At 41.5% G+C, this 14582-nt stretch overlaps 1 protein-coding gene across 22 annotated transcripts in view; it reads left to right on the forward strand.

Moving 5' to 3' along the window:
* Positions 1 to 14582, forward strand: part of Rbfox1 (RNA binding fox-1 homolog 1) — a 1640850-nt gene that overhangs the window by 1454840 nt on the left and 171428 nt on the right. For all 22 annotated transcript variants that reach the window (XM_029470804.1, XM_029470798.1, XM_029470790.1 and 19 more), the window contains one exon: positions 996 to 1235. In XM_029470804.1, the coding sequence (XP_029326664.1) occupies positions 996 to 1235 (240 nt within the window). The remainder of the gene's footprint in view (positions 1 to 995; positions 1236 to 14582) is intronic.

Below are 14582 nucleotides of genomic sequence, written 5' to 3' on the forward strand. Positions count from 1 at the left end.
TCTCTCTCTCTCTCTCTCTCTCTCTCTCTCTCTCTTTTCCTTTCTGGATGTACAACTACATTTCTTGAGACCATGAACATTTTAGACCTCTGGACTACTCTTTCCTATGCTTTCTCCATATGTGTATGTGGAGTGTGTGAAGGCTGGTGGAGTTATGGGGGTGGAGGTGGAGGGAGGGAGATGTTTCCAGAAATGGAAACATTTGAATTCAGGGTTTTTTTTTTTTAATTCTTTTGAGTTGACTGTAATTATCATACCGAATGTTTAGGCTATAACTGAAGGGGGGATTGTTATATAATGTCCTGTACTATGTATTAAAAAAGGAGACAAGATGAAGTGCATTGATTAATGAGGCTCAGAGTTAAATAGTATCTAGCATCTAAAAGGGAGAAAGTAGATTGTCAGCCAAGGACTCTAAATTAAGCCCTAAATTTCCGTTGGCTTCTTTTTATCATAGATACAATAACAACACACAGGCACACACATACTGACATATGTGTACACACACACACACACACACACACACACACACACACACACACAGCAGTAAGGTCTTTACTAGGGACTCTTCCAAATCACCTAATAGTTGATTTTAGTCCAAACGCATCTCTCAAGCACATGCTTAAGCAATTTGTCTGCTCAACACAGTATTAAATTAGTTCTTCACTGTCACCATAGACAACTTGAAACTAGCCTCGTCCAACATTGAGATGACACTGAGGATCTGCCAGTGGTGTGCAGACCTCAGAAAGTAGTATTGGATGTTTAGGGAGTGTGATCTCATCGTGTTCCTTGATCTTTTGTTTACATCTGTAAATTGAGAATGATGATGATCACCATTTGCTCATAGTGTGTGGTGAGGCTTGGCTGAGAAGCCAATCCTTAGGGCCCTGCAAAGAGTGCTGGGGCTCAGTTCCTGTAATGTGGGGGAACAGTTCTGTTTGTGGAGCTCTAATGGTGTTCTCTTCCCTTCTCTTTTTCTTTTCTTTCCACAGGGTAATCAGGAAGCAGCAGCCGCCCCTGACACAATGGCTCAGCCTTATGCCTCAGCGCAGTTCGCACCACCCCAGAATGGCATCCCTGCAGAATACACGGCCCCTCATCCTCATCCCGCGCCAGAGTACACCGGCCAGACCACTGTCCCTGACCACACATTAAACCTGTATCCTCCTACACAGACGCACTCGGAGCAGAGTGCTGACACCAGTGCGCAGACCGTCTCCGGCACCGCCACAGTAAGTGGATGCTATGTCCAGGACCTGGAGGGTGCTGTCCCTGAACAGGTGCCCTGGCCCTTAAGCCTGGCACTTAGTGGACAGAGTACCCTGTGTGCTGGGGATTTTGGCAAGCAAAGAAGCTCTAAACCTCCCCATACACTATCAGCTTCCCAGAGATTTCCTTGGTGATTGGGCATCCTTATCTGTTATGTAGACCATGTTTTCATTAGCTGTATTTATTAGTAAACAGACACAGGCATCTATTCTTTCTGTCTCTAAAGTGCTGAGTTCCCGAAAATGCTATCCCAATGGAATGCATACTTTTGAAAACTATTTCATGGAAATGTGGGAGTGTGCAGATGTAGAAAGAAGGTAGAGCTCCTGTTGAGCATGGCAGGTTCTTGAGTTCCATCTCCATCTCCACAGAACATGCAATCACAAACCAAATCAAACACCATGATGTGGACATGTAGCGGTAGAACATATTTGCTCATTTTAATGGATGACTTGCTGTGCAACCATTGCTACAATTTTATTTCAGAACATTTTATCGACCTTAAAACACAACTTATACCCACTTCCAGGCCAGCCATCTTCATTCTTGAGTGAGTGCCTTGGAGACCCATCTATACTCGATCTGCAAGTCCATGCTTTCCAGTGTGTTATTTGTTTGTTGGATCAGATCTGAAGTAGTCTAGGCTGAACCTGCGGCTTCCTGTATAGGTGAAAATGACTTGGAACTTCTGGTCCTCCTCTCTGCACCTCTAAAGTCCTGGATTATGAGGCACACTTCCATGAGCAGTTTAGCGGTGCTAGCACTGGAGCACAGGCTGGGTACATGCTAGGCAAGCATTCTACCAACTAAGCTACAACATCCAGCTGTAATGGGTAGGGTTCTGTTGCAGGTACAGATGGAAGGGATACATGGGAGTGAACATGTGTTGGATCTTAAGAGTATAAACTGAAAGCTGGATTGGATGGATAAGAAATAAGCAAGCAAACAGAAAGAAAAAGATACATTTTATGACCACCCTGTGTTAAAACTAAGATAATGGGCCAGTATCAAACATGACCACAGACACTAATAATTACATTAAAATTAGATGGTGCTCGTCTGTAAACCACCTATGGTAATTAAGAATCCTGAAACTTGTGTAGGCCATAGTAGGGAAAATGTCCTCTGAAGCGTTCCTTGGAGAAACGGACACAGATAAGGTCTAGCATGTAGCCTTTTAAAGGCTTATGGTAAGGTTGCCTTTTCTTTCCACAGTCAAGGCCCTGGGAACCCTGAATGCTTTGTTGTGCACATAATGAATTTTGTAAAAGGCAGGAAATCACTGGGTAGCTTTGCTGCTTGGCTCTGTATCTATTTCAGATACAAGCTTTAACCATAGTAAACGTAGCACATGCTCAGAAACGTTCTTTTGCCTCCACAGTCTGAATTCTGTTTCTATAAAGTGTACATATCACCTATAATCAATGTCTAGTGTACCAAATTCAGAGGAATTAGTACATTCCCTGTGAGTGTCACCATCTGGTGCCACAGCATGTTCATCTCCATGGAAACAAATTCTACCACCCAACCCCCTATCTCCCATCCCCTGCCAGTCCTCCATTCCCCCAGCAGGCTGGCACCTGCCTATCTGCTTTCCACCATCTATGGATGGGCCTCTTATGGTAAGGTCTTACCATCTGAGAACTATACTACAAGGCCTTTGGTATTTGACTTCTTTCACTGGGTTTCAATGTTGCCATGGTTACTTGGCATTGCTACTCTGTTGTATGCACAGTGCTCACTACTGACAAAGTCATCTGCCCAAGCCCTGTTGGGTGCTTCTTCCTTCTAGGTATTGAGAATGTTGCCACTGCCATGGGTGGTATTTGGCTGGCCTTCCTTGGGGATGTGTTCACTAGATTACTTTTCTGGGTTACCAGGTTTTCATGGTGGCCATATTATACATATTTACATCTCCATACTGTAACATGGAAAGCACAAATACTTGCCCGTAAATGAACAATTTGACTTAGATCAGTCCAATGGACTAGTACTCAGCAATACAAAGGATTGAGCAATACTGTAGATGCATATCAAATAACAATGCCAAATAACAGGAAAGACAGTAAAAAAGGATGCTTTTTGCCTTTTGTTGCTAATTTTGTGATGATCAAATGTGATAGGGCCTGAATATGTTGTTTTATCACTTACAAAATTCTTAGACAATAGTTATTTAAGTTAGCTCTGAGATGGTGAGTTTTAGGATAAGAGGAGCTACTGAATGCCAGAAACAGGGTACCAGATTACAAATGGAACCAGACAAGGGTTGGGGCATGGAGACCTAGAGACTGAACTCAGTACGTGTTTGACTTTGCAGTATGGGTATCAGTGAAGGCCTGGGAACATGAATTTTCTTTCTTCTATCCCTCTGAAGACCTGTGAAGAGACACCATGAGGGTGAGAAGTGACATACAGGATAGAATAGAATGGTGAATGGTAGGGAGGCAATTCCAGAAGATCATAAGTCGGAATTGAATGGATTGAGTGGTGGAGAGGCTTGGAAGATCATAGGTCCAGGATTGAATGCTGGAGTCAGAGAAGGGAGCTTTGAACATCTTTACTGATGGCAATGAGAAGGATCAAGGAAAGACAGCAGCAGAGGGAAGCAGCAACCAGAGAGAAGAGTTTACAGGCTGGGTGACTTGGGTTCATTAATTTAAGCCAAGGAAAGCTATCTCTAAGGGACACAGTGGGACAGGACATATAACATAGAGAAGATACACAGTGGAAGATGGGGGAAGGTCCAAAAACAACATGCTTGAAAGGAAAACCAGAGGAATGGGCCATCTGAATATCGGAATGAGCAGGGACAACAGGAAAGAGGAAATGTTAATATTTTTACAGCTTTATAGATGTACAATGTGCATGCAGTATACACACAACTGGAAAGAACATGCTTGATCCATCTGTATCAATGAAAACATGTACAGGAACTTTTACCAAAATCTAGACCAATGAAAAGATGCATCACCTGCAATGTTTGTGTCCCCTGTCACCCTCTCATTCTTGTTCTTTGCCACATTCCCAGGCATCTGAAGGAGCCCCTCCTATGGCTATACACAGTCTTCAGCATCCACAGCAAGCAGTCTGTGCTCCTGTTCTCTGCTCATCACCACACTTGTCTTCCGTTTCTTCCACGAGGTCCCATGTATAAGTACTCACTTCTTACATTGCTGAATATTATTTCAGTACATGGGCATACCACAGTCTGTTTGTTTCTCCATTCACATGTGCACAGATATCTGCATTGTTCTCCATGCTGACTCACAGGAAATATAAGAAATGTGAACTCAAGAAAACAGATCAAGAAAACAGAGGACAAGCCAGGTCAGGTGTGATAGAGTTCAGAGACCTTGGCTCCAAATCCAAACCCAACACAAGTACTTTCTTAAGACATTCCTTTTCTTACTCTCTGTGTCTTCATTATCTCACTATGAAGGGTGGCATTTGGAACCTGGGTGGGGGGCATGATCCAGAATTTGGGAAATGTGCCAGGCATATACTTGTAAAAATTCTTAGACTCTCTGAAGACAAGGGATTCCTGAGTTTGGAGAATGTGCTTATGGGATGGGGCTGCCATCACGTTGTCTTCTCTTGTCACATTTAAATGATGCACACTGTGGGAGGGGGAGTGATAGAGGAAATATGCCATCTTTTCTGCTACAAATAATTAATGCAGATTCTTTCCCCTCTTTGGCCCCAGAAGAAGACACTTATATGTGTCTGGGTATATACTGTGTGGAAGCCAAAGGGAGACATTGAATGCCCTCTGTCTCTCTCCACCCTAGTCTCTTGAGACAGGATATCACACTAAATCTGGAGCTCACTGTCTTTTCAGCGAGGTTGGCAGGGCACCAAGTCTGAGCTGTCCCCTGTCTCTAACTCCACTGCACTGATGTTACTGGCACGCCATGCTTACACCTGGCTTTTATACATGGAGGCTGGGTACTGAGCTCAGGTGCCCAGGCTTATTACCATCTGCTCGTCTCCTGCCAAGCCCTCTCTCTGCCTTCATTACCTACTTTTGATTTTTTTTCCCTGATTTGAACTTGTCTATGACAAGTTTACTTCAAATTGTCTCTGTCTCTCCACATCTTGATGGAGTTGATTTCTCTTTCCCTCAAGTTCTGCATTGCATGTGGAAGGAATTAAACTTTAAAGTAGGTCAGAACAATGCTCCTCTCAGTGCAGGATACATAGGCTTATATTAACAGAAAGTTACTGTTAGGCAGAACCTAGAGCTTAGCTCTAGAGCGTATACATAGCATGATCTATATAGAAACAAGAAAAGGTTGGTGTTAGAAGAATAGCTAAGCTATTCCTTAGAGGAGAGTGCTATCCTGTAATAACTACCCTTTGACATATATATCCATGATGTTTAATGTCACTTTAAGGACATTGTGGAGGCCATGCATTCTCCATCCATATGGTGGCTCTAAGAACATCCGATATATGCACATGACTTAACACAAATTGCAGGATCTCAAAAGAGAGACAGTGTGCAACCTCGAGCTCCCAACCAGAGCTAAGTAAAGCAAGGACAGACAAGCCTTAGCAGGTCGTCTCTGCCATTCCCCAGGGGCTGAGACAATTCCCTGCAGGACGTTTTTCTGCTGAGTTTCTATTTTGTGAAGGATTCCAAACATATTACAGATCACGGTGCTGACAGAGCCATTGCTGTATTCTCCCAGATACTGTTCCTGACGAGGTATTTTACTCTTGACATATTATAATTAGAGATTTTCGAATGGAGAATTCTCCTTGTATCTCCAATAGCAACTTGACTTCTATTTTTAACACCTCTGCAGTCTGCTTAAGTCTTCTACACTTTCCCACTCACTCTGAACTCTTATAGGAGAAAGAACACAGGTCCTGGAGCCAAGTCTCTGAGCTCAGCTCTGGCTCTGCTGACAGGGAGGGGAACTGTCAGAGAAGCCTCTGTGGTTTCTAGAAGGACTGTTAGCAGTCTCCCCAGATCTTCCTAATATCATCAAACAGTTGAGAGAGTTGGTGATGGGGTCTGACTTCTCACCCTTTTGTGTAATTCTTTTAGATAAAGGAATGGGGTAGACAAACAAACCCCTTGCTTAAGAACATCATATTTGTTCATTAAATATTTATTGTTTGAGCAATTAAAGCTTACAGTTTAAAAAGTCAAACATTGCTTATATTTTATTATGGCTGAAGAAAATTCCACTTTGTCTATGTACCACACTTTCTTTTCCCATTTATTTGTTGATGGACATGCAAACTGGTCTTACTTCTTGGCTTTTGTGAGCGATGCAGCAACCAAGGTGGATGTTCACATATCTCTGTGGTACGGTGTGATGACAGAGTTATTTGAGTATGTGCCCAGGAGTGGTGTGGTTCTAGCTATAGCTGTTTTGAGAGACCGTCATACTGATTTCCACAGAGGCTGCACAAGATCACTGTTCTGCCAATGATAGATAGGGACTCCTCCTTCTTGGAAAATAGATAGAATTAGAAATCATTATTAAGCATAGTCAGGCAAACTCAGAAAGATAATTAGATTGCTTTCCCTCATGTTCAGAACCTAGATATGAAGTTGTGGATATGTATATGTGTGTGTTCATAAAACAAGAAAGGGAATGTTAAGAAGGAAAGAAATGATCTTAATAGGCAGGGAAAAGTGATAAAAATGCATTTGGTACAATGGGGAAGGATTTGCAGGGAGGAAGGGGGAAACAGGAGGCAGAGCAGGGGACACAGAGATGACAGTGATGATAAGGGACTTATTAGAACATACAAATGAAAATACCATAGTATGGTATCTTATATATATATATATATATATATATATATATATATATATATATATGTGTGTGTGTGTGTGTGTGTGTGTGTGTGTATACACACACACATATTAGTGTATTGTATAGTATATTAACTTTAAATTGTAATTGAAACTTGCATTAGAGATCAAATCGTCTAGGGCTGGAGAGATAGCTATTTGGGTAAAGCACTTACTTTGCAAACATAAGAACTGGAGGGCAGATGTCTAGCACCTGTGTAAAAGCCAGCAGTGGTGAAGTTAAGGTATGACCCCACACAGCACTGGTGGAAGGGAGAGGCAAAGACAGGTGGCTCCTAGAGACTCCTTGACCTGCAAAGCCACCTGAAACACAGATTGTAGGTTCAGTGAGTATCCCAGTCTCAGCAAGAAATGAAGGCAGTGATTGAGGAGGAAGACATTAAATGTTGACCTATACTCTCCATACAAGTGTGCACACTGAGTGCATGTGTCTGAGTGTTCATGTCTGTGTGTGTATGTGTGTGTTTGTGCATGCAATATACATAAAGACAATGGTTTTTAGATGTAAAATTTAAAAAAATAGGGTCTGTCATACCACACCCTAGGTTATAGAGACTGCTGCCAGAGACAGAGCTATCAAAATCTTTTCCCTTCCAGAAATATTTTACACAGAAAGCAAGGCCGAATGAATCGCCATCTCTACCTCTTTTGCTATAATCTATAGCTCGATTCTTATGGTCAGTTACTGACTCAGTCTGTACGTTCTCTAACCTTTTACTAGCTCAAATACTCAAAACAATAGAACTAAGATTTGCTGAGCACCTGCTTCAGTGCCATTTTATTGGGGGTGGTGCTTATACATATGCTGGAACCCACGTCACTAGTTTTGCCTCTGTAAATTCTTACAGGCAGAGGTTTTGCAGAGAGGGGGATATTGCTGATGTCACCAATTGGTCTGGTCTTATTGCCTTCCTCAATCAGGCTTTGGGGAAGACTGAAGTTTGAACTTCATGTCCTGCTTCTTATTGTCTATGACTGTCTCTTTAAGAGAACATGGGTTTGAAATGTACACATCAGACACTTAACTAGCAGAAACCCTTCATTCATTTGAACCTGAAGAAGTTGCTAATTCACCGCAGTATAGCAGCCACCTTTCAGTCCATAGATATCTCTATTGTATGTCTCTGGGTATGATCATCTTCCCTTTAGAAAATGTATCTTAAGAATTGTCCGGGTTACAGAGAAGAGAAACTGGTTTGAATCCTGCACAGACTCCCAGGCCAGGTTAAGCTTTTGGGCATTATTTCAATATTTATGATACTCTCTGTTTCTCCCACTGTTTTGTTTTGGGGATTTTGTTTTGTTTTGCTAGAATCAGGGTCTTACTACAGAGATTGTGCTAACCTTGAAGGCACTATGGGGCTTAGGTTCTTCCCCTCAAGTCCCGATATTAAGATTGTATGCTACACCACCACTCTTGATTTACATCTTTTCAGTGGTATTAGTCTCCATCCTTTTTTTACTGGGGACCTAAAGGGGACAAAGAGGCAAAGGATGTCAAGAGTTTTGAACTGGCATCACTGAGCTCAACATCCAGGTCTTCTGGTGTCAAATCATTAGTATCTGCCCATTCCAACTTTGTCCCCTTAAAAGTTTGGTGTCAGAGGCTAGGGCAAGAGACACAGGATTTTACCCAAGTCTGGTATCATTGTTTTGCCCTCTAAATTCAGAAGGCACATTAACTAAGATCCTAGCCTCTGGGTTTGCCAAGATCATCTGCCTCTCTGTTTTATCAGTCATAGAAATTGAGACCAGTTGATGGATGAACCTTCCTATTCTTGTGATTCCCATTTCCCCTTGTTCCCTTTACTCCTCACCTCTTTCCTTGTAAAGGCTATCAGCCAATGATTTACAGAATACAGAATACATATACATAATGCTTGTCCTTTGGGGAGGATTTTAGCCTAATGAATTACACTGGAAATTTGGCAAAATCATTGAGAAATAACATATCTGAAAATAGGATAGATGTATCATATTGGGAAGCAGAGAATTATAACCTCAGCAGTAAGTGTTTTTGCTCAGTGTCAGAGTGTGTTATTTGCATTGTTGTGAACAACCTCTACTCATCTTCATGTTTGTCCACTTACACTGGATGGAATGGTACCATCCATGCTCCAAATGCTTCACCCAGGGCAAGTGCTTTACACAGGTCCTTATAGCTAAAAACTAACAGCTGATGCTTAGTCCCAGGCATGCCAGATACAAGGACAGAACTGTAATAGACTGGAGGTTCCAGGGGCTTCTCCAGGCATGCCTGGGCTAGCATGCTGTGCTCTTCTGAATAGATAGCAGCTGCAGATTGTAATCCTTTTTGTGAGAACTACTCATGTCACCCCAGGGATGGCCACAGCAGATCCGAGATTGAAGCCTTAGAGTATACTCTGGTCTGAGACCTGTGCCTTCAGCAAACCCCAGTATTATGTTTTGGTGGCTTCAATTTTTTTTTAAATGATAGTGCTACTGAGCTCTCTTGTTAACACAGGGTCCCCTCCCTCCCTCCCTCCCTTCCTGTCTGCCTGCCTTCCTCCCTCCCTCCCTTCCTTTCTTTTCTGTTTTGTTTTGTTGATGTTATAATATCATTTGTAACATTATTTGTTTTTCTTTTCATTTATTTGTTTGTTAGTTTGTTTGAGGCAGGTATTCTTTTTATAGCCTTGGCTTTTCTTGAAACTCACTCTGTAGATCATGTTGCCTTAAACTCAGAGACCTGTCTGCCTCTGCCTAAAACATGCTGAAACTAAAGGTGTGCATCACCACCGCCAGGCTCAGGTCCTTAATGCTTCAGGTACTGCCTCTTGTTTCCTTCTGAGCCTAGGCATCCTGTGAATGCTTTAAAATTCATGACCCATGGCTTTTAGAATAAATTACAGCCCTTCACTAAGGAGGAGGAAGGCGCATGACTCCTATCGTGTTCAATGTTGTATTTGGCTAGGAAGTGCTTAGAGTTCAGGGGAAAAACAGACTCCTTCAACATGGATCCCAACATAGGATGCCTGAGAGGAGCAGAGGAGCTCTAAGAGTAAAAGATGCATGTGCGCGTGTGTGTGCTTGTGCGTGCGCGTGTGTGCGTGTGTTTTGATTCAAATGTCATGTTTCAAAATTCTGAGGCTTCATTCTGGATGCTGGATGCTGATATGACATGTTAGAAAATTCTTAATACAGATTAGGGAAAATGGCTTGGGTAATTTTTGTGAGTGTGAATGGTTAATTTTTCATAAGCATCATGGCATTTAGGTAAAGTACATCGAGTTCTCTGTGTTGGGAAGATAGCTCAGTGGATAGACACTATACATGACAAACATGAAGACCTGAGTTCAAATCCCATAAGCCATGGGGAGAGGTAGCATATACTTATCTCCTTGGTCCCTCAGTAAGGAAGGAGAAAGAGGTAAGAGCAGAGAATCCCCAGAAGCTCATGGACAAGGTAGCAGCTTTATAGCCAGTAGAGATTAAGAAAAGCGAAACCAGTCTGATACAGGTAGGTGGCAAAGACAGATACGTAAGGATATCCCCTGTCTTCTCCACACATATGCTGTGGCACATGTTCACCTACAATTACTCACTAGTGTATACAGATCATAAATAAGTCTATATACTACATTTTATTTCTGATCACATGTGGTACCCAAAACATGTCAACTAGCCTTTGTAATCTCTTGTTTCATCTCTTTGTAGGACATATAGATACATTTGAACTTCTGAAACATCAGTTAGGAGCTTGATACAATGATAGATACAATGATAGGATCCCAAGTCAGGCAGACCTTGGATTGGAATTATACATATTGAAGTTTTTTTTCTCAGCAATCTGAACTTGTAACATAGGACTGTGACCACTGCCTCTCAGGAGACTAAAGTAAGAGGATCATGACGTGAAGGACTACAGATAGACCAGGAGATAGGGGGTGGGTGGAGATTTAAAATCCAGATAAATAAATACATCACAAGAGTTCTTAAACTGCTTTCTGTTAAGTCAACATTAATATCAAATTCCCAAATTGATTTTAAAATTCAATTTGATATTTAATAATTTACAGGTAAATATTTTTCAAATACCATGTCTGAGTACAATAGATTGGTACAAGGTGTTTCTTAACCTGAGTCTAGACCAAGAATCAAGGAATGGACCATTTATTAGAAAAACAGATTTCTGATATTATGTTCCCAATACCCAAGAACAGCTTGTTTTGCCTAATGCAGAAAGCCTGGATGCATTCTGAGTGTTTTAATTGGGGACTTTGTTCATGTTTCCATTGCAAGGGAGGTTCCAGTTTGAAGCTCCATTTATCTTTTCATGTAGTGCTTTCTGCTTTTCCTGCTATGCTTATTTCAGTCGTTTGCCCTGTCAGGATGACCATCCTTGATGAAGATGTTATTCTTTGGGAACACAGCAACTTGGGATTTGAAGACATTGTGGTAGTGACTGGGTATGAGAAGATGAAGTAGGCTGCATATGTATCAAGTGCTGATTCAAATGTCTAATGTGTTGTTGTTAACTGTTTAAGCACAATAGATGGTTTAGTTGTTCCTGTTTGCGTCTGAGAAAACATTGAAACAGGCATCATACAATTTTGCAGGTTCTGTTTGGCGTACTCATTAGCATACCAATGAGTTCATGTCCTTAATTTGTGGTTACATATTCTTCCAGTTCATTGTTGTTTTCTATAAACCGTGTGTGCTTTTTATATAGAAGGCAATACAAGGAATCAGACTGTTCTCTGAGAATACAAGAATACAAGAAGAGGTCGTTCATATTTCCAACATGCTAGAACTGACTGGAGCCAAGGCGTTCCCTTAGTCAATCTTCTCACTGCACGTATTCTAAAATGATTGCATAAACTGTAATAAAACTGAGATTTTTTTTCAGGGTGAGGCATGTAATACACGTGCTTGAGAGAGACTGGATTATCATAGAGACAAATTTACAACAAGCAACTGCAATTGAATACTTTCCCATTAATATTGGGTTGTCATATTTTAGACATGATGCTTTGGAAACCTTTGGTAGAGCCTGAGTTTACAGTTAAGAGACAGACAAGCTGCTCATCAACCAGTCACTACCATTTTGAATTGTAGACTACATTTTGTGTTAGCAGCCATTTTGGATCGTAGCTGCTGCCATTTTGCACTTCTGACTGTCATTTATAATTGCTATCTGCTTACCTTTTGAGTTTTGAATTTCGTTCTTCTGTGCATTCTTGTTTTATAAATTTTGTTACCTGTGTTGCCTTGGTTGACAGTGAAATTTGATTCCTTGTTTAATCATGGTGTGTTAAATTTATTAACAAACAACATTAAATTGTGAACTTTAACCTTTAAAGAGAGAAAATGTTGCAAGTTTCTTGGCACTTGGATATTTTAACCTAACTATAAACACAGGTAGAATGACAGAACCTTCCCTGGTTGTCTGAACTGCCTGTTTTGTCTGTGAAAGTCCAGAGAGGGATATTAATCTGCCTGAATCACAGAGCAAATACCACAGCAAAAATCAGAATGGGAGTAAATTGTGAAAAAAAAAAATGTCCCTGCCCTAACCCTAACCCTGTAGCATCTTCTTGGCATTGATCATCCTTCTCTTTTCTTTCTCTGTTTTTTGGATTCCAGAGTGGACTGGGGATGTATGTACTCAAGGCAGCCTTGTACACTGTCCTAAAGAAAGACCAGTGATATGCTTTCTAATGGCTTAATCCTGGTTTTCTGTACCATTTTGGTTCTTAGGTAGATTTGCATTTTTCTGACACCCCTGCTGCCAGTCACTCCAGAATACAAATACTCGAATAGGGGCCTAAGCTTTTGACCTCTCTATCTGTAAGACATACAGAAGCTATCAGTTTCTCAAATGGTAACTTTTCACATAGAGCTATGTCTGTGGCATCGCAAAAGACCTGCAGGGGCACAAGATTACATTCTCCCCATCATAGGAGGGAGAGAGACCTCCCAAGACATTTGAACCGGATATCTTGGAGGTTCCAAAGCCTCACAGACTCTATCTTCAGGCCTGTAAAAAGAATGTCATTTCCAGCTAGGGAATTAGCTAGCCTTCTGACATCAGAAACAGAATCGTCTACCCTTGAAGACCTTGCATTTATGCAGTTTTATGGCCCTTGAGAAGAAAAATACTTGGCCAAACTCATTTAAAAAGGAAAAAACAAACCAAAACAAACAAACCAAAACAAACCAAAACAAAATACCCTGTGTTGTCCAACAGTGCAGCTCAAACAAACCAGAACCAGAAGTGGAAGGGTTGAGAATGAAAGTCTTGTGTGGGGATGAAAAAGTGACTTTTCCTTAAGAAAAAGTTGCTACATTTCACAGTGTAAAATTCAGATTTAAAGAAAATGAATAATCCTGGTTATTTAAAGGGGAAATATAAATTTTAAACTTGAGGTGGAAAAAAATAAATATAGATTTCTTGGGCTGAAAGGAAGGGAGCAAGATTATGCACCTCTCGTTACTGACAATCCAGGAGAGTAACATCTAGCATTTAGTGCATTCAGGCAGCAGCAGAGGCTGCAGAGCTTCCAGCCTACATTCATGATCGGACTGAATCTCCACAGGACGCAGAGTAGCCAGACACTGTAGTTCACCCTTCTTTACCTAGGTGAGGATACAGAGCACAGAGGAGATACTCAAAGTCACGCAGATAAGAAGCAGAACTGGGATCCATTGACAATCAGAGCATCCTCCCCTTCTTCACTCCCCACTGGAGGCTTCTCTGAGCCATCTCATTCACATCACCAATGAAGGGATTAGTATAAATTTGCTAAAATTATTAATGGGGAAACTGAGACCCAGATGTTAAATAAATTAAAACTCAGTCCTGGTATATTCCAGCGAATACACCTATTGACAACCCAGAAACCACCTCTTGACATTTGTTGCTTTCTTGTTCAATCATAATATCACTGCGGACCCATATTTTAACAAACATTGCCTCCAAAACTTTTAAAAAATATTCAATTCATACAATTTATTTATTTTTTATTAGATATTTTCTTCATTTACTTCTTAAATGCTATCCCAAAAGTCCCCTATACCCCCTCCACCCTGCTCCCCTACCCACTCACTCCCACTTCTTGGCCCTGGCATTCCCGTGTACTGGGGCATATAAAGTTTGCAAGACCAAGGGACCTCTCTTTCCAATGATGGCCAACTAGGCCATATTCTGCTACATATGCAGCTAGAAACACGAGGTCTGGGGGGTACTGATTAGTTCATATTTTTGTTCCACCTATAGAGTTGCAGACCCCTTCAGCTCCTTGGGTACTTTCTCTAGCTCCTCTATTGGGGGCCCTGTGTTCCATCCTATAGATGACTGTGAGCATCCAGTTCTGTATTTGCCAGGCACTGGCTTATGCTCACATGAGACAGCTATATCAGGGTCCTTTCAGCAAAATCTTGCTGGCATATGCAATAGTGTCTGCATTTGGTGGCTGATTATGGGATGAACCCCCAGGTGGGACAGTCTCTGGAT

Source organism: Mus caroli, chromosome 16, assembly GCF_900094665.2.
Source record: "Mus caroli chromosome 16, CAROLI_EIJ_v1.1, whole genome shotgun sequence".
In the NCBI taxonomy this organism is placed as follows: Eukaryota; Metazoa; Chordata; class Mammalia; order Rodentia; family Muridae; genus Mus; species Mus caroli.